The following is a 20,815-nucleotide window of genomic DNA, read 5'->3' on the forward strand; positions in this document are numbered from 1 at the left end:
CTGCATGAAGGCAGGTAATCTGAACAGATAGCTTGACGGTAAACTAACCCTTCTATTACAGGTTCACAGAGGTCAAAGTTTACAATAGATTTTATTTGACCACGACTCATAACAGTGATTCTGAATTGTATTATTTCAAACTAAAAGCTCCAAGAGGTATTTTTCAGCACCACAAATACTTACAGAGCAGAGGAGAGTGTAAGGGAATAGGTACAGAACACGTCAGCAATAAAATGTGATTTATTTCACTAATTACCGAAGGTCTGCTCCACCATCTGAGCGTGAAGGGGCTGAGAGCTAACAGGCCCGGCCTCACGGAGAGCTCCAAACAAAGACCATTTCTGCTAATTATATTCACAGTTTAAGTCTTGGCAGCCTCGGGGATGTTTTCCACCACCTGGGCCTAATCAATGGAAGATCAATACATTCTGCATCATTAGGCCTTCCTGATGCAGTATGCATGCGTGAGATGAAGAGGAGAGTACGAAGCAGCCTCCTGCTGCCTCCCAAAATTAAAACTTCCTCGAGCTTCAGCAGTTTTACAGTCAGTCAATATTAGATCTTAATTTTTTTGTTTGTTTTATAGCTGCAGTTTGGTGTAATGAATGTGATTTAACGCTATTGTTTTACATATTAAACCAACACAATTATGTAACTGAATGAGGGTTCACTTGCTGATGCTCTAGAGGATGTGATCATAGGTGTTTAGAGAAGGACATAAATGATACATTCATTTACAAAATGTTTAAAAGCTAACAAATGGTGTGTACAACAGCAAGACGAATTGTATTTTCATGTGTGCTTTTATTATCCACTGGAGATTAGTATGACGTTCATCATCATCCCATGTCATGACTTCCCTGTCCTCTTGGTGGTGCAGGCTAACGGTTGTATAGAGTGCTGAAAAAGACTGAATCGTAAAACCTGGAAATTAATTGCATTTTATCTTTCCCGCTTCCCTCATCTTGAAGTCAATGGATTTTTCGAATGTTTTCTTTTTTTAGTTAGATGCTGAAATAAGGTCTGCGATTATCACAAGCTTGAGAGACTTTTACGTTTTGCTCTACGACATAAAATACGCCAGTAAATAGTTAACTCATGAATTCCAAAGTTTTTATGTGCCTTAAAAAACGCGGTTGCTAAATGAGACTAAAGAATGTCATCACACCAAGCACACATTTACAGCTTCCCTGTGGTAGGGATACTACATCATGCAACCATGGTATAGTCCTTTTATAGCCATCATCAACATTAGCGTTTTACTTCTGGCAATTGCATTTATCAAAAATCATAAATGTGGTGTTAATTTGTAAAGATTAGCGCACGGAACAAAATGCGTCAGGATCGTAAATGTTTGTTTGCCAGAGAGCTGCCTATCCACAATAATCCACAATGTAATGGAAGAGTCCCACTGGCTTTTTGACGAGGCAACCACGGCCACGCTAACGTCTGCATCAGCCTACAAAATACAAGGAGCATAACGGGAGCACTCTATTGGTTTGACACTAGTTGGGTTTACATTCAAGTGTAGCGCAAATTTTAACCAAATTTCCAGATAATCAGCAGGAGAAATTGCAAATTGATGTGCTTTTCCATCGACTACTGTTTTGCGAAAATTGGGAGTTAGTTCATTGATATAAGCAGTAGGTGGGACTACTTTTTTCACTGCCACTGCAGAAAATAAGGGCACAACAAGCTTACATAATTAAAAGAGCGCCAGTCAAACCTCAAACGAAGTAAAACAATGGATTTTAATTAACAAAGAGCACACTAGACAATGGAAATAGAGAGTCTGGAACAACTAATATTACAGATCTGTGTTCTTGAAGGAGTTCTGTGTGAATATATAAGCGTGTTAAAAGCCTCCATAGACAACAAAGAGAGCTCGCAGTGGCCTGTGTTATGATGGTACATCATGAGTGTACGTCATCATTTATTTGCTCAATCTGTTTACACTGCACTTACTCGCATGCATTTACCTTTTATCAATACACCAACTTTCCCACCTCCTGCAGGCATAAAACGTTTTTCAATATGTCGAGATTTTTGTCAAATCTTTTGCTGTTTCCACTTTTTATGCGCCAATTGAAAATGCTCATAAAATGGGTGAATGGGAATTCATTCAATGACACAACAGCTCTCACTTAAAGAGAGTCTGCTACTTGCTTAAAATGAATGAGTGAGCTTGTGTTGCACAATGCAGTTACACTCAATTTTAGGTGACAGGAATGATCTCAGTGAGCACTGCAAATTACTTTTCATGTTGTGGATATGATGGTATTAAAGGTAAAGTATTAACCTGCAGCTCCAGGTGGTTGAAACTGAATAAATCCCTCAGCGCTGCCAATCCGTGCATTAAGAACCTGTGCTGAGCCTCACTGTTTGTATGGCATATTACTGATAATGGAGTGTTGCTGACAACCTCTCCAGCCACCCTGAGTTATGACCCAACACAAACAGAAACACGTGCGCGCACACACACACACACACACCAGATGGCCAGCCCTGGCTGAGCGCAGCCCATTAACACAACATGTTGACCAGGTTTTTATGAGCTGTTAATGGACGTCAAACATACAGGAGCTGCTGCCGCTGCTGAGGGAAGTGATGTTACAGGAAAACACTCTACAGAAAACACTCTGCGATTTGGAAAACAATATGTGAGTTGTGGCATTTGGGTTAATGTTTGGCGATAACAGGTGCGGCCTGTTGTTGTTCAGGTGGCAGGTCTGCACATTAATGACTGACATTTTCAGTTCATTGGATCTCTGCTCAGGTGGAGCGCCTGCGGGAGTCGGAGTCCCTGTGTGGTTTCATTCATTGTTAAAATATGCTTTTTGTACTGTCTCCTTCTTAGGTGGACTTATGAATATTTCTAGCCTTGTTTACTCAGCTGTAGTCAGCTTGAATCGTCTCTGGTGTCGATCAGTATGTTCCTAACGCTCAGTTTCTCCCCAACAAAGCTTTAAACACTACTCTTGTGTTGTGGCTCTCAAGCTCTGCAGAAAGTTGCAGTCATACAAAGTTTTGGCACCTTTTCTTTTGGAACATACTGTACAAACAGATCAACGCAGATTATGCTGCAGGAGTGACTTCAGAAGTTTCTATAGATGTTTCAATATTTTTTCCACCCACTTTGGAATTCACTGACTGTTGACTGCAGCTGCCATTCTGCACAAAGGAGTACGTTACAAGCTACTTTAAGGACATGCAGAGCCTCCGAAAATCTTTCGAAATCCACAGCGCACCTCAACAAAAGAGCTGCAGAGAAAGACTATGACTCGAGGATCAACTGGTTGTAGAACCAAAAAGGTGGGTTGTTTGTCAGTGTTGTTACTACCAGTGTTGTAGTCAAAACCGAGAGTGTATCAAGACCGAGACAAGATGGAGACTTCGCGGGACTGAGACCAAGTCAAGACCAAGACCAGACCAAACTGCATGACACACATACGATAAAACGTGGAATAGGCACTCCTCAAATTGATCTAACACATCCACATTCCCATAAAAACATCCACAGAAAACACATTAAGATTCCTCCTCATTCACCTCACCAATTGCCACACTGCATACGAAGATCTACTCTTTGTCCAGCCTGTTTCTCTTAGACATAACTGAGCTCAATTTACCATCCATAGGAGATTTTGACCATTTTCTCATACAGGGCTCGACAGTGCGAGCGTTTCACTCGCATTTGCGACTAAAAATAGGTGTGTGCGAACTGTAAAAAATATTTAGGGGCACGTGTGCGCATAAAAAAATCAGCCAAAGCAGCCTATATTTTTGTCAATAAAAAAAAAAAAGATAATCTAACTGCAAATATTGGAGGAACTACAGCCGCCTTCCCTCTTCCTCGTGTGACACAGTTATGGGCGGTTTTCCAAGCCACTGTCAGCACAATGAATATCATGCGCAACGCCAAGGGTAGCGGTGCCGCTTTGTCAGGGGTTGCTGCCCTCTCATAGACAAACAATGGGACAGCCAGGGCAAAGCGGTTTTACAGCTGATCATGTGTAGAGGCCTTTAGGGACCGTTCGCCACGGTACCGCTGCTAGGCAGGGTGGAAATAAAGCCCTTTTCACACAGAGCGCGCAAAGCGCAGACCTCCGCCGACGAACCCATTCATTGTGTATGTGCTACCGCGGCGCAAGAGCGCACCGCTCTGCCGCCGAGCTGATACCGCGGCCAGCCTGCGCTCAAATTGAAATTGTTTTAATTTCACCACAACGCGCTGTGACGACACCTCGACGCCGCGTGTCCAATAGCAGCAGCTCCTGAATGAGCCTGTACTCCCCCAAATCCTGTCTTCTGCGCCCTACTCCGCGGTGGGCGCCGCGAAAGCTCTGTGTGAAAGAGGCTTGAGTCCTGCAGAGTGTCAGAGGACCTGGAGAATGTTTTAGGATAGTAATAACATTATATAAGATAATCATATTGCAAAGATAATATATATAAGATAATAACATTAAAGACAAAATTAAATTGCAATACTTTTTCAAAACTTGATGATTTTACCTTTCTGTACATTTTGTATACAAATTCATTAAATAATTTTGCTTGTAAATGTCTATTTGCATCACGTTTATTACGGAAAACACATTATTTGATCAATTTACATTGTGCCCCTAAAGTTCTTTGTGCGCTCCTTACTTTTTCAACTTAGGAGCACATATGCTCCTTGGGAAAAAAGTTAGCGTCAAGCCCTGTCATACTTCTTAAATTCAGCTCCTGAGAAACAGCTTTCCTCGTCTCGACCCAATCCAAATTTAAGATCTTAAAATGCCCTTTTTCCTCTCTCACTGCAGTCACCTTCATTTGTATGAAATAATCAGCTCTTGAGATAACAGATCCAAAAGAAAACTTGATTGGACATAAATGAGTGTACATAAGTCCAGAAATTTGTCCAAGTCCAAATTCAAGTCTCAGCTTTGTGAATCGTATCTGTTCTCAGAGTTCGGAGAAACAGATCACAATTTAGTAATCTCTAGATAAGAGGCTGCTCTATTTCTCATGAGACAAAGAAAGGACTACAGTGAGCAGCAAAATCTTCCTCTGGGTTTACATGCGTATGCATCAGTGAACCATTGAGAAATGTCTTGAGCAAATCATCAAAAGTCTTGCAGAGGGGAATTTTACAAATACAAACACCAAGGAGCTGAAATCAACGTGATACTCATTTTTGCACAGACAAGTTAGTGCTGTCTCCGCAGCTGTGGTCTTGGCCAGGCTAGAAATAAAACCCAGAGTCCTCTTTATCCGAGTCCAAGACAAGACCGAGACCTCAAAAAGTGATCTTGAGACCGATCTCAAAACCAAGACCTATCACGAGTACTACGACACCGTTCACAACCACAGCAGACCTGCTAAAAAAATTAGATAAGCAAAGCCTTTATTGATCCCCAGCGGAGGCATCTGGTAGAACATGATTCACTGTGCTGCCTGCAGGACAGAGTGAGTTGATTGATGGCTGTATTATGCTTTTAAAATGATGGAGATTACATTAAATATACCTCTGGCACAGAAAGTAATTTATAGTTCAGTGTAGAATTTGACCTGTTGAATGTCACAGCACTGCAACCACTCTGAATGATGTGCTACACATTATCCTGTAGCGCTGGACATACATTATATATCCAAACTAATAATCTTTACATTGTTCACTCAAAGAGACTGAGCCTCTTTAACCTGCTACATGTTGTCTTTGATTTCCAGTAAGATAAGCTTTGCCCAGAGTTCAATTTCATATTATTACAATTGTTTTTCTATATTAATGCAATCTGATTTTGAAGATATATACATCCATGAATTTTGTTAGCTAATCCATATTTCACCAGTACATCCTGTGCAACCAAAACGGCTTTCTTTAAGCAGGAAGTTTCAATATGTCAGGTTTTTTTTATGTCAAATACCTCCCTTCATGTCAAAAGTCTCTCCTGTTTTTGTTTATATATTCCAAAATCAGCTCATCTTCACGCCCATGTGTGTGTTTGTGTGTGTGCAGAACCACCCATCGCAATTTTCTGAATAATTGATGAGATTACAGCATGAGACAAGGCCTTCGGGTGAGTGGGGACGGAACAAAGCTTCACCTTTAAAAATAGCTCGAGCTCATATACTGCTATCTTTGCAAACACTTCACTGCCCTTTTTTTTTTAAGAAAAAGAAGTGATGCTATCAGTCTGTCAGCATGGTCCGGAACAGTCCGATCAATACCGTGACATGGAAAAATCTATTCCTCAGTTTTGCTTGTCATCAGCTGAACGGGAAGAACTCCAAAGAGGAGAGATGGCAAACAGGATGTAAATGGAAGAGGATGGGAAATGGTCACATTTTTTTCCCTTTCAGACCTCATTAAAGCTAATTTAGCTTTAACAACTTGAGGGTTGAGCAATAACCACGTCTCATATACAGAAGAAGAAGCCAGTAACAACATGGTGATATCTACATCCAGAGCCGTGCATTTTTGGACAGACGAGGAGACACAGTGCTGTACAAAGCTGTAAAGTTGTCCACCATGGCACCAGTTTGCCGCAAGCTAATAGTGTTGCACGGTATACTGGTACCAACGGTAGACCGCGGTACTAAAACACCACGGTACATATGATACTATAATGTTGGAGGGATAAGTTCAAAGTCCAATCGCAAGAGGGTGAGTGGCCATGCGCCGCCCACGGTGCGCGCTGGCCAATAACGGCGCGCTGGCCACCTGGCACTCAATATGCTGCTGCAGTGGTTTGTTTTCCAGTGACATTTCAGGTATTAGCTGAGCTACAGTGAAAGTTAAAGTTCTGCACGCGTTTCGGCATACAAGCCTTCATCAGGGAGTCAAACGTTTGACTCCCTGATGAAGGCTTGTATGCCGAAATGTGTCTGAGTTTTTAAAGGTTTAAGATGACCAAGCCATAACAATAAAGGCTTTTTAATTTTTCCAAAGAGAGTGCCTTGGAGTTTCCTGAGTTTTGCTAAGTAATTTATTCCACTGAAATATCATTGATGTATTATAGAAAAGTGATTTATCTTTTTATAAATGACAAAAGGCACATCTGCCTAATTTTTGCCGTGGTATCCTGATACTACTCAGAACCGCGATACTTTCACTGGTATCGTACCGTTGGTCCAAATTTTGGTACCGTGACAACACTACTAGCTAATGGTAGCTAACTTATAGGTAATAGGTAATAGGTCAACCGGACATACTTGGGTCAATAAATCGATTCCCCTCCCATGCTGGTATTCTGGGACATGGATAGGAGTCCCATTAAACGGCCTGGTCGAGCTATAACCGTAGTACGATTTAACTGTGCATGTAAGCGTACTGATTGATTGGAGGGATACAAACTGTCACATCTCTGGTGTAAACAAACAGAAACCTAAATGAATAAACCCTCGGCTATTTCTCAGATGCTTTTTCAGACACACACCTGTCTCCAACATTCCCAACAGCTGCTGAACAAGGAATCTGATATATTTATTTCTGCATATTGCTGAAACGAAAAGAAAGTCCCTGTTTGTTGCTGGATGTAAAATCTCAAATATCTGATGATGAAGCTGATGTGTATCAAACACACAAGCGGTCCTACCTCAGCAATGCGGAGGATGGAGTCTCCGTTGATGTCGAAGTTTGGTGAGTAGGTGATACACAGCAGGACCTGCACACAGGAGACAGAAACAGAATTAAGTCGGTGACGAATGGTTCTATTATTCTTAATAAAATGGGGGAGATAAATCGAACAGCTCAGGAAAAAGGACTTTAAATGCAATCATAAGTGCTGAGGCAAAATTTGTCCATATTACGTTGAACACAAAAGCTAGAGAAGACAAAGCAAAACGAGGCGACTCACAGAAGAGGATGAATTACAGGAAAACCATCAAAGAAAAAGCTGCAATGCAGACAGAGCTATTCAGCTGCCGAGCATATTTACATCCCTTTACTCATTTTGATGTAGGCCTCTGCAGACTGAGTGCACTTTAAGTGTGTAATGTGGCGCAGACAAATTAAAATAAACGTTTAAAAATACACATCCAACTCTATACATAGAATACATTCAAGAACATCCCCTGCTTTTACCTTCATGACTTCCACCTGCAGGTCTTCATGGAGGGTTGGGGTGACTCTGATGGCCTCCAACATCTGGCTGAGCAGCTGCTTCTCCAGGACCTCCACCTCGACGCCGACTCCACCCACAAACCTGTCCTCACACAGGAGCTTCTGACGGGACAAATGCAGAGGGGAGAGAGTTTCAAGAAGCAGCTGCTGCATGTGGAACATCATGAAATAACATTCTTCTTTATGATATTCAAATAAATCAATATTTCCACTTAATTTTCTGTAGTACCAAAATTTACACACTAAAAATTGTGCACTTGTTTGCAGTTAATGGATACTATCACTGTTTTTTTCCTACTGTTTTTCAGTGTCAGCTTGAGTGGTACAAATTCTGATGTTTAAAAGGTTTAAAGTGAGACTGTAGTGGCTGAAACACAGTGTGACAGCAGAGTCGATGTTGTTGCAAACCACAATCTCAATGCAGAGCTATATTTTCTATGTAACAAAGAATAAGAGGAAGAACACGGAAAAATGAAACAGTTGTAAGAGAAATAATCTTTACAGTTCTCCTGTACCTGCATCCCAGTAAGCGCCGTCTGTCCCAGTTTGGTGTTTTTTGACTCCAGAGCCATCTGTAGCGGCAGCAGACAGCGCTCTCTGGAAGCACACAAGCAAAAACACGAACAGTTTACGTCAAAATGCCAGCCTGTTTTTCATTGTGAGATATGTCTTCTTCCATGACAGTGCATCCCATGGTGTATGAAACAGCATATATTAAACACCAGCTAAACTGAAGCCAGAGCAAAATGTTACCTGTTTAAATAATGAGAGCTGCGGTTGTCCCAAAACTTCAATATTTAACAGGGAGTGGGATTTTGGAGAACTGAGAAACAGAGCAGCAGAATATGAGGAGGTCTCAGTCTTGACCTCCATCATGAGCTCCTGCTCTTAGTGACACTGTATATACTTCAAGTTCAGCATATCAAATCAAAACTGAGGGTGAAATGATTCATTTGGTCCTCTGTCGTCTGACCTCACATTTCATGGAGCACACACACAAACAGAGCTACTCACATCGGCACCTTATACGTTTTTATCTTACAGAGAGAGATAGAAATCTGTATCTGTGTCTCCTTATTGCATGTCCCCTCTCTCATCTCTCCTTATTCTGTCCACACTCCATTAGTGCTGGAAGCTACCAACTAATTTATTTTATTGACATTTTTGTCATAGAATAATGTTATAAACCTAAAGGTGACATTTAGGGCTGCCCCCTAATAGTCAAAAAAACAAACGTGAAACTCTATTAGGAGCTGTGCCTTGTCAAAATAAATCAAAACCTATATGACTGGACCATGTGGGATTTTAATTTGAAAGGAGAGACACAGGAAGTGTCCACACTCAGCAGTCAGACAGGAGTCAGGTTAATTTCCAGGGCTGGTACCTGCGGTTATTCCACAGGCTAGTTAATAACATGTCGGGCAGGAAATCCAAAGTGTGGGATCATTTTGAGAAGGTGAAGGACGAACCCAAGGTGATATGTAAACTCATCTTCATTGGTCGACTACAAACATGACGTATCATCTGAAACATGGAAGTAGCTACATGCCCATTAGCCCACAGCGTCATTAACAGGCGGCTCGCTCAGTGTGTGACGTGCACTTGTAGATAAAATATAGGCCTATATTAATGAAGGTTCATTAGTACGGTTTTGTATTTCTCTGTAATGTAGCACAGTGTTAACAATGTTACTGATACTATTCTTTCTCACACCTTCAACTCAGACCATTGTGTTGCCCCGCCCAAAATATATCATTTAATAATCAAATTAATATCGTAAACATGCGGGGGACTAGTCGACTAATGGCCCTAAATGATGACTATTGGTCGACTAGGAAAATTCTTAGTCGGGCACAGCCCTAGGGCGTAATTATTTCATCGTTATTGTATGCCTTTATTGGATTAGCCTGCTGCCTACACGTATTTATGTTGATGAAACTGACATGCTACATTCTTGAATAAAGTTTATTTAATAAAAAAACCCTAACTCATTTAATCAGATGAATCACTTTATTCAAACTGAGGATTTTGTTTGAGGATTTATACAATTTTTATCAGGGTGATGATGTCATTGAGTTTGACGACAGACATTTGAAGCTTCATTTGAAAACCTTGATAGGAGCTTTGACTTTAAAAATGACACTCAGACCCACCCTAGCTCCAGGTTATCTGATACTCAGAAACTGATGTCAGTGGCTGTTTTGTAAATTGCACAGAAACCGAGTTCACAAGACAAAGTGAGACTTTGTGAGACTCTTTCTGCCTCGATCCACAGAGACACAGATATGTCACTGCTGACTGTCATGGGACTCAAGATGCAGTCAGGCAGTCAGTGTCTTTGGGCTGTTTGTGCCCAACAAAGGCTGAGAACCTGTGATAACGCCACAGGCTGATGGAATGAATGTTTCTGACAACGTCAATTTCAGACATTTCAAAAATGGATTCTGCAGAGACACCAAAGCCATGAGTGTAGAGAGTCAACCTGATACTGAATTTAATGTTGCTTGTTAACTTTATGTTATATTGTGCTCCTGACATGTTCTGCACAATATACTTTTAATTCGAGATGGTCATGGATGGTATCTGGCAGATATGGCACAAACTAACATTTCTGTCAACTCTGGCCCATTGCCCAGAAAATATTAGAATAAAGTTATTGGTGAGTATGCAATATAAATCACTAAAATTAATCCAAATAACTTCTCACAGTTAAAAATAAAACAGTAACCATGTCCTTTTGTCCTAAAACTTAACACTATGGAGTCGGACTGAGTCACTTACATAACACAGCAACTGTTTTCATGCCTTCTTTCTTTCTCTGTCTCATTTTCTGCTGCACACGCGCTCACTTTCTATCCTCCTCTCATTATTTGTAGATGGTTGAGTCACCATGCTCTGCGGCTGATAGCAGGCCACACTGGGCTTCATCTCTGAGCGTTCGGGCTGCTCTGAGCTGTCACAACTACACCACTTCAAATGGGCTACAAGGAGCCACAGCTGGCACGGTACCCAGCAGTTTCCAATAGTTTCAATGAGCTCGGACACTTATTATGAGCTCTGAAAGAACAACAAAGAACACACCACACAATTAGAGTATCTGTCAGGATGAGAATCTCAGAGTCAACAGAAAACAAAAACTACTTAAAAGGCCCAAAACCCATTTATCAACTGTTTGGAAATGTTCATAAAACCACTGAATTCAACGCTTTTGAATTATTTATATGACAAAAACATTTATTTCCAAGATAATTACGCATTTTCTCAATCAAAACTATCATTATTCTGTCAGTCAAGCACCCATAGCAACTATCCTTCAGCAAGAACTATCGTTTGATCCTGCTTTGTTCCGTCCGTTTGCGAGAGTAGGTGTTCTCTTTGTTCCAGCGGCTGAGAGCCCATTTTGTAATAAGAGGATTGAAACCTCTTCTGCGGAGACAGAGGAGAACCATCGCACTACATTACAAAGACATTATCATCAATATTTAATCTAATAATCCCTAATAATACAACAGAGGTTATTGAATGAATAATTCACGGTGTGTTGAGCTGCAACAGCATCCAGAGTTTATGGCACCTTCATCACAATCCAACGGCCACCAGCAGCAGCTCTTCTTCCACGTTACATTTTATACATTTAAACATTTTAACCAAAACACAAGAGTAAGCTTCAATGTCTAGACACGAGGATACTTCCATGGCAACACATGGAAATGATACTACTGATGATATAGAGTTCTACATAAGGAAATGACGCACTTTAATAAATTTGAATCCAGCTTCTGTTGACAGGAACTGATCATCTTAGCTTGATTTGATAGACATGATTATTCTAATCTCTTCAAACAGATATCTGCATATGTACGCAGAATCTGAAGGCAACAGGACAAGATTTTGGAGTGTTCTAGTTTCTGTTTGTAGTCTGAGCAGCACTGACTAAAGGTTTGAGCAGCAAGCCAACAGTCCGTGTGGAGAGCAAAATAGGCGGAACCACAGACTGTATGATGGACGACAGGACAGCTTCCCGAACTTACTTACTTCATCCCCTATGAGACATAAGGCTTCAATGAGCTCTTTCCATTGCATTCGATCCTTGGCAGCATGAAGCACCTCTCCCGATTACAGCTTCATCTTCTCCAGCTCCAGTTCTGCACCAGGTGGTTTTGAGCCTTCCGGGTTTTCTTTTGCCTGGTGGTGTCCATCTTAAGGCAACTCTTGTGATCCAGCCCTATTCCATTTCAGCACATGGCCTAGCCATCTCAAAAGTCTGTGGGTTATTTCCTTGGTGATGCTCCAACTACCTGTTTTCTTGTACAGTTTAAGGTTGGAGATTTTGTTTGGCCAGAAGATCTGGCATATTCCTCTGAGGCATCCATTGTGAAAGGCCTCCACTCTCATCATGTCTATTTTGACCACTCGCCAACTCTCTGAACTGTACAGAAGAAAAGATCTGATAGCTCCGTAAAAGTGAAGCCAAAACATGTTGATCGCCCCCTGGTGGCTGGCTGCAGTACAGGACAAAAATCCCGTCCCCTTCACGTTAGTGGCCAAACTAAAAACTTAAAACAGAAAGATGGTTTCTGTCATTTTAGGTAGCTCTTATCACTCTGGACGCTCAATGGCGCTGCTTGCAATTAGTCGGACGAATGTATGGACAGGAACTTGGTACAGGCGGAGAATGCTACTGTGCAGACTTTGGCCCCAAATGACGTCAGCAGTGCAAGACGGCAGCTGCCGTTTCCGGGATATTTTGGCTTCATTTTTGTACAGTTGGGGTAAGTGCAGATGTGGCATCCATCTTTCATATAAAGTCCATGGCCGAAATGCAATTTTGGAACCCATCAGCTATCATCTGACAACCGTTTAGCTTTATATTAGCCTTCTTTAATTCATCTTCATTCATATGCAAATGTATGCTTATAGAGATTAACTGAAATGACCACGGACAGAAGAGGAAGTGTTGGCCCGGATATCCGCTTGCTACACTGGATTGCCCAAAATATTAAAGTAGGTATAGCTGCAGTTGGAGCGGCTTCGTGACCCACCCACCGTAGCTATAAGTCAGTCTAGGTCAGCCCCTTTTTGCCCTGAAGCCCTGAAGGAAATGCTAAGTTAGCGTTTAGCTAGCTGTGAAGTGTTAGGACAAAAGAGAGGTGTTTAAGGTTAGGGTAAGGGTAATGGTAAGGGTCTATGAGGTGAATCACGTCTTCATGTATAACGGTATAACGATATAAGGACATAAGGCTGTCTGAGTCACTGGCTTCCTTTAAGCCTCTCCTAAGAACACTCGTTGACAAGGGGGGAGCATGCAAACTCCGCACAGAAGGGCTCCCCCACCCTAAGAGTTTATCATACAACTACTTTTATCAATACTCCTTATCAATATGGTACTTTTTTGGTACTCTTATCTGTTGTTTTTCATTTCTAAATAATTGCTTTTTAGAAAATAAATGAATCTAAAAAGAATGAATTCAGAACAGGATAACTGAATATTTTGAAAATAACTAAATGTTTCTAGAGCAGCAACAGTATTTTTTACAACAAGGTTAGTTTTTAGTAGTCACTACAAGACATTCCTCCTGTCCTGCTCCCTCTCAGCTCATGTGATTCACTGTGTGCAGGTAACATTAGTGCTGGTAGAGAGAGTTGGGGCTGTTTGTCTCAGCCAGCAGCTAAGTTTCAAAGTATTCTAAGATAAGTGTCAAACTAAGTTAGTCTACATACAGACAGCTGTCATTTGAGCTTATCAGTAACAATTCGCTAACAGCCAAGCTAGCGTGCTGTCCTTGTGTAACACATAACGTCAGAGACTGTGGACAGAGCATATTGAATATCGCTGTCTACATGTTTACATTTTCATGCTTGCTGAACACATGAATTGATAAAGTACTGGCTTCTTACTTCTTACTAGGATTTAATGTCACTTACATTAATGAGTGTAGTTGCCATCAACTTGAGTAATTTTTCACTTATTTTCACTTATCCTCAACTGCCATGTCATGTAGGTGTTTGTGTATAGGTGTGTGTGTGTGTGTGTGTGTGTGTGTGTGTGTGTGTGTGAGAAGGAGGAGGTCAGCCCCTGCACAGAGCGCAGGTGAGAGGCTGCAGGATGATGATAGGCTCGTTCGAGATGAGCTGCGCCTCGCCTGGAAAGTAAACACGAGCAGGCGGCTGCAGCAGGAGGCGGTGACACAAACAACTGCGGTCAAGCTGGACAGTTTTCTGACTCCGTACAGGTCCGTACAGGAAGTCACAGAAACACTCACTTCCTGTCTGATAGGATGTCTGTTTATTAAAATATTGTCAGACTTATACATAAGTTTGTTTTCAGTCCCCACTTGTTGTAATTATGACAGAGTGACCTATCAAAATGCTTCACAGGCAATCTGTAATTTATGTTCATGGTTTAACCACCATTTTAAATTAATTCTCCTGTAAATCAGCATCATATCGGTTACAGCTACACAGGCTAAATAAATAGTGTTTGACTATACGGTTAACATTTTCAGAGGAAAAACAGTTCAGCCAGATATAGTCAGGGCTTCACATCTGTATAGCTGTTATTTTAAAAATCCTCACATCCCACTGACCAATCTCTGTGATGCTAAATAGGCTACTTCAATGATTAAAACAGTCCAGTGTTAATATACAATACACAATGTATAGTTTACAATGAATGTATTTAGTCTCTGATGACTAAACCTTACCATCAGTCACACAACATGTTTTCTGTTCACAGAATAAACCTTCAAATCAGACAAATAAAATCTAAATCCCTCAAATTCAACAAAAATGAAAAGATGATCTAAAACATCATATTCCTGAGTCAACATCTGAACCAATCAGCTGTTACATCAGGTGAGAGCCAGGCATTTCCCATCATGCCCTGGATCTTACAGTTAGTGGAGAGCAACTGCAGCACCTGGCTCTAAAAACTCACTATACCAAGATTATCACTAGCCATGTTTCCATCAGCTTGTTTAGATGCGCATCTAGAAGTATCGCATCGGAAAATTATGATGGAAACGCCAAAATTCGAATTAAAATCCCCTGATTCGCACAAACTAAAATATGCTCGCTTTAGCCGGGTTTTGGTTCATTCTAAAAAATGTTGATTCGCAAAACGGGGGATGGAAACAGTTATGTTCGAATGAAGTCTGACGTAGCGCACCTCTCTCCATGGTGATATCCACACTCCGGGTCGGGAAGGCGGTAATGCATTTACAAGCTGGTTGCCAACCGCCAGAAAACATAGAAGAAGAAGAATGTGAGACTTGTTTTGTTTCCGGTTCTGCGGAAAACTCACGCAAGTTCACAGTTTTCACCAAAGTCCGCACATTTAATGGAAACACACAGGATTCGTATTTCTTTTAATGCGCATTTCCCAATGATTCAAATCACTTTTGGATGGAAACATAGCTACTGTCTACTTCTGTATGACGTCAGAGCAAGTTGGGATGAAGTCGGACACAAAACTAACCGGCCTGCATTGTGCGACGATCGCTGGTGATCAAATCTGCGCAGGCCCTAATGACTTAAACCAAAATGTGCTTAAGTACCGATAAAAAAACCGATAACATCAGAGCTCATCAATACTAGCATCTTTGATAATTTAGCCAAGGAGCAAATTCAGCACCGGGTTTCAGTACCCATCCGTACCTGTCTCAAAATATCCGATACCCCCAGAGGCTTATTGTCCTCAGACCGACTGCATTGCACCTTGAATTTTATTTTTATTCATTGCGTCTACCTGTTATATGTAGGATTAAATCTGGTGCAACCATGTTTTAATTTCTTGTAAATGATTAAAGCCATCGCATACTGTCCTTTTATAAATCAAATAAACTAAACTAAACTTTATGTTTCAATTTTCAGTTTAATGTTGCAAGAGGGCTGTGTTTAACATGTTTGCTTTAGACACAAAAACACTTGGTTAGGGTTAGGAAACGATCAGGTCTTAGCTTAAAATACCTGCTTTGGTCGCAACAGTGCTGGAAATGTCCAGACGTGTGTTAAAAAACACTTGTATCTGTCAGAACACTGCTGAGGTGTCACACCATCCACCATCTCCTCCTCCTGATGAGAAACTCAGCTCATATACATATAATCTGAACTAAGACACTTTAGAAGTAATGATATGATATGTATTAAATGTACTAACATATCTGTGGTTTGCAGAAATGTATAATGCCAGCATTTTATTCTGGTGACTGGGCTGAAAATGGAAGTGAAAATTGGATGATAAAAACACAATTGGCAGTGCAGCCGCTGTAGCTGAACTGCTAATTGTGCCTTTGATTTACTTTGAGGAACTGTGGCACATGATCAGCAGCCTCTGTTCTTTTTTATCTGTTAGTATTTCTAGTTCATGAGGTGTGCACATTCCTAAGGGGACCTCATTTACTGTAAACTGCTGTGATCGGTGTCTTCATGATGCAGGACACACACTTTTGGGCGTGTGGGGAGATGCACTCAAATCTGTTTTCACCTATCTGCTCCTTTTTAAAAACTCTGTGAAAAGCAGTAAATGAAAGTAATGACCCTTGTTATTATATTGTGCAGGTTTGAATGTAAAGGTCTGAAGAAGCACCAGTTTTCACAGAGTTAACATTTGTTACAGGATGTTGTATTTGATTGCACAATCTTCGACAGACAGATGCTATTGTGTGCAGCCTCTCTCTGAATTCATATCATCTCTGGCCGTTAAAGTGTAGTGGTGATTAAACTGAGTGATTTGAATTCCTGAGTTTAGTACTTAAATTTGCATTAACATCCCAGGGATCATTGACAATTTAAATAAATTCAAATCATATACAGCGTGTAAGTGTGCAAGCCACAGGGCTCCGACAGACAGTCTGAATTTCAATATTTGGTTACCTCAGAGGCTGTACACTATGTGTAGCTGTAAGGCAAAGTTAACCTGTCTTACCACTTCATTCAAACACTTCACAGTCCAACAAACCTTCTAGCAGCCAATGATGGACAGCTTTAAGCGTTTCTTGTTTAGGTTCACTTACATTTGTGTTTGTTTGCTACAGCAACTGCAGTATAACAAGTTCTGACTTCATGCATTTGAAGCTTTGAGTTAAACTGAACTGAAATGAGCTGAAACGAAACTAAATCTCTTGCATTTAACTTACCGAAGCTGTGACGGAGAAATCTTGGCTGATCCATTCTGACACTCCAGGGTTTCTGTAATTTAATTAAAAAACAGAAACTGTGATTAACAACACTGGATATGCTGTATTATATTTCCCTAAATCAAAAGAAAACATGAATTCCCAGCTGTTACATATTGTATTTGTCGAGCTCAGGAAGATTAGGAGAGAAACATGAGATTTTCTTTACTCAAATAATAATCTGGCTCCCCACACAAATGTAAACGGTATTTGACAATATTAACTAGCTACGTGGGCGCCACAGTGGTTAGCAAGCAAGAGAGTTCCTGGTTTAAACCCAGGGTGGGGCAGCCTTTCTGTGCCGAGTTTGCATGTTCTCCCTGTGTCAGTGTGGGTTTCTCTGGGTACTCCAGCTTCCTCCCACAGTCCAAAGACATGTAAGTGGTGACTCTAAATTGTCCGTAGGTGTGAATGTGAGTGTGAATGGTTGTCTGTCTCTATGTGTCAGCCCTGTGATAGTTTGGCGACGTGTCCAGGGTGTACCCTGCCTCTCTTTTAATGTCAGCTGTCCAGGGTGTACCCTGCCTCTCTTTTAATGTCAGCTAGGAAAGACTCCAGCTCCCTGCGACCCCCAACAGGATAAGCGGTTACGGAAAATGAATGAATGAATGAACTAGCTAGTTAACAAAGAACTTAAATCTAACAATTCATTATGAATTGTTGCATCACTGTCATAAAAACTGAAGTTTATTTTAACTCAGTCTCACATACACCTTCCTGCTGACGGAGACACTAACTCTAGGGCACCAAATGTGTATTCATTCGCCACAGAAAATAGGCCCCAATAAATTGTTTATTATTATTTCCTCCTGAGTGAGTAATGTTTGTCAGAAACTACAGTGCCCAGCTGTCTTATTAAACTTGTGACTCATTATGAAAGAACTATGTCTTCAGCGAAAATGCCTGAAACAAGAAAAATGCAGAGTAGCTTTAACCTTATGCTTTATCAAAACATGTGCGTTACTACAGCTTAAGGCTGGATGATGTGGAGATGATCAAATATTTCAATATTTTGGCCAAATACCTTGATATCAATATTGTGATGATATTGTAGAGTTGACTGTTGGGGCTTCCATAAAACATTTAAACATCATTATGTGGATATAATGACTAAATGGAGGGCAAATAATAGAACAGTCTATTAAGTTCGAAATTACATCACTTTACTGTAATGCAGCCTTTAAAACCAGGAAATGACAACACCTCAATATAAGATGATATCTATTTTTGTATAACAATACCGATATGATATCACAATACTGCCCAGCCTCACTACAGCTTTTTAAAAGTGACACTGTGCAGCATTTAAAATGAACAGTACATCGTGATGACAAGATGACCTCAGATAACTTTACCTCGGGAACCTTGTGAAACCTTGGCTTCATACTATTAACTAACAAAGGACACACTGCTGCATTTTCCCAGTAGAAACATGAAATATGAGACTTGCTGACATTTCTAAAAACACAGCATAAATCTCCTGTTACTCCACACAGGCTGTCATGTTGCACATGTGCTTCAAGGTTTAGTGTACAGCAGCTGTGTCCTTGCACTGCACTGTATGAAGTCCAATCTGTGCCCTGGCTCTGTGTGTGCGTTCACTTGAGACGTCTGCTTCACATCAAGACAACTATGAGCTGCACATTGATTGATGTTATGGGCGTATCTCCAAACATTTCAAGGCATTCTGTAAAACATTTAATTGGCTGATGAAGTCCATCCACATCGATCCACGTCAGTCTAAGTGCAGACATAAGTGAAATATAGCGCATGGGATATTGTCTGTATTTAATATGTCACAATTTAGACCTTACTTTATGCATACACTTTGCATTTGTGCGCATATATGCAGGCACATGCACAGGTCCAGGGTCCTGAGTCTGCGTTAGGTTTTAACATGCCCTTGCAGTGTGTGTGCATTAATTCAGTGTGTGTGTAAGATTACATGATTGTCCCTTCGTCAGCACAATGTGAGCCTATTCTGTACTTGCTGTCTCACCTGCCACCGAAAGGTCAGGCTGGCCCATCATGCCCGTTAATACTAATTATATCCGCACTGACGTCAGTGGAAACTGCTTTTTTCCACAAACTTTAATGGTGTTTGATATGCTCTCCTTGGGATTGTTTCCAACCAGTTTAGTGCGACATATTCCGAACGCTGTTTCGAAGGCTTTTCTTTCTCGTTGAGGAGAGAACTGCGGGCTGAAGCACTGAGCTGTGCAGACAGACAGTAATGAGACTTGGGGAGAGTTTCTATTCAAAGTCTGAAAACCTCTTGAAAGGGTTCTTCATGGTCTCTGTGTGTGGAAGATAAGTCATGGAAATTATTTTAATTTTAACAACCCTTTTACAATCCTTTTAGTGGGGTAAGAGAGGACTAGTGAGTCAGCAACAATGTCAGCGTTGATGATTGTTTACGCCGTCGTTACCTGGGCTTTTTTTTAAAGGATTGAGTCTCAGATCCCCTTTAAAAGCACAAACTGGAGTAAGCTGTGTTATGCATGATGTCATCATACGACTGCCTGTGAAATATTTATTATAACAGCCCCTTAACAATATACACAAAGCCCCAAGCCTTGTATGAATCTCTGTGATACTCAGTAGTATTTTATAGTGATCTTACTGTGCTTTATATCATTTTTATGTTCTCCATGATCACTGCCACAGTAAACTGACGTATGCAGCTACAGTTTATCGAGGTTATTGCATACTTGCTGATGACATAATATTCCTTCAAATCGCATTCAAGCTCTCATTAGATATGTCAGCATCTTTAAGGACTGACAGCCTCAGATCCTCTTTGAAAGCACAATCTTTAAAATACACGAGTAAGCTGTGTTATGCATGATGTCATCATGACTGCCTGTGAAATATTTATTATAGCAGCCACTTAACAATATACATAAAGCTCCAAGCACTACATTCATAAATCCTTGTTATACATTGTACATATTCCTGTATGGATCTGTATCTGTGATGTGGTAGTATTTTTATAGTGATCATATGTTTCAATAATTCTTATGTTCTCCATGATCACTGCCACAGTAACCTTAAGTATGCAGCTAGTTAACTGAGGTTATGGCATACCTGTTGATGACATGCGTACCTACATAAGATGTGTGCACATTGTTTGTTGGCCTCAAATTTACGATTAAAGGTATTGACAATTTAATTTCGGGACCTTTAAACAAACTGGCTCCTTCGCTGCACCCTATATTCAGCTATGAAATTAGGAATTTGAAGAAAATGGATGTACTTTTAAGTTGTTTAAGGTTTGTCCACACACTTTACAAGCCAATAAATAAGAAGTATAGTCTGCATCTCAATTATTTCTGCAGTTTAAAGTGTAAACTGATAGAAAGTCTGCCAGAATGGTGCATTTATGTGCCATTTTTTTGGAAAAATGACTTTCTAAATGCATGCTATCTCCCAGTTCCCAGCTGGGCTCACAAAAAGCCAGCACCTAAAAACAGCAGGTGCACCTCCTGTTTTGGATGATGGAGGTTCCCTCCAGCACATGGACACGGAAATCACC

The 20,815-nt window shown here is 40.8% G+C and overlaps 1 protein-coding gene across 1 annotated transcript in view; it reads right to left on the reverse strand.

Moving 5' to 3' along the window:
• The window catches only part of arfgef3 (ARFGEF family member 3), a 72,503-nt gene that overhangs the window by 50,828 nt on the left and 860 nt on the right, over positions 1–20,815 (reverse strand). Inside the window, exons 2-5 of the mRNA XM_050070412.1 lie at positions 17,242–17,293; positions 8,620–8,701; positions 8,066–8,206; positions 7,578–7,646 (exon numbers count right to left, since the gene is read on the reverse strand). Coding sequence (XP_049926369.1) covers positions 7,578–7,646; positions 8,066–8,206; positions 8,620–8,701; positions 17,242–17,293 — 344 coding nt within the window. The remainder of the gene's footprint in view (positions 1–7,577; positions 7,647–8,065; positions 8,207–8,619; positions 8,702–17,241; positions 17,294–20,815) is intronic.

Source organism: Epinephelus moara, chromosome 19 (genome assembly GCF_006386435.1).
Source record: "Epinephelus moara isolate mb chromosome 19, YSFRI_EMoa_1.0, whole genome shotgun sequence".
In the NCBI taxonomy this organism is placed as follows: Eukaryota; Metazoa; Chordata; class Actinopteri; order Perciformes; family Serranidae; genus Epinephelus; species Epinephelus moara.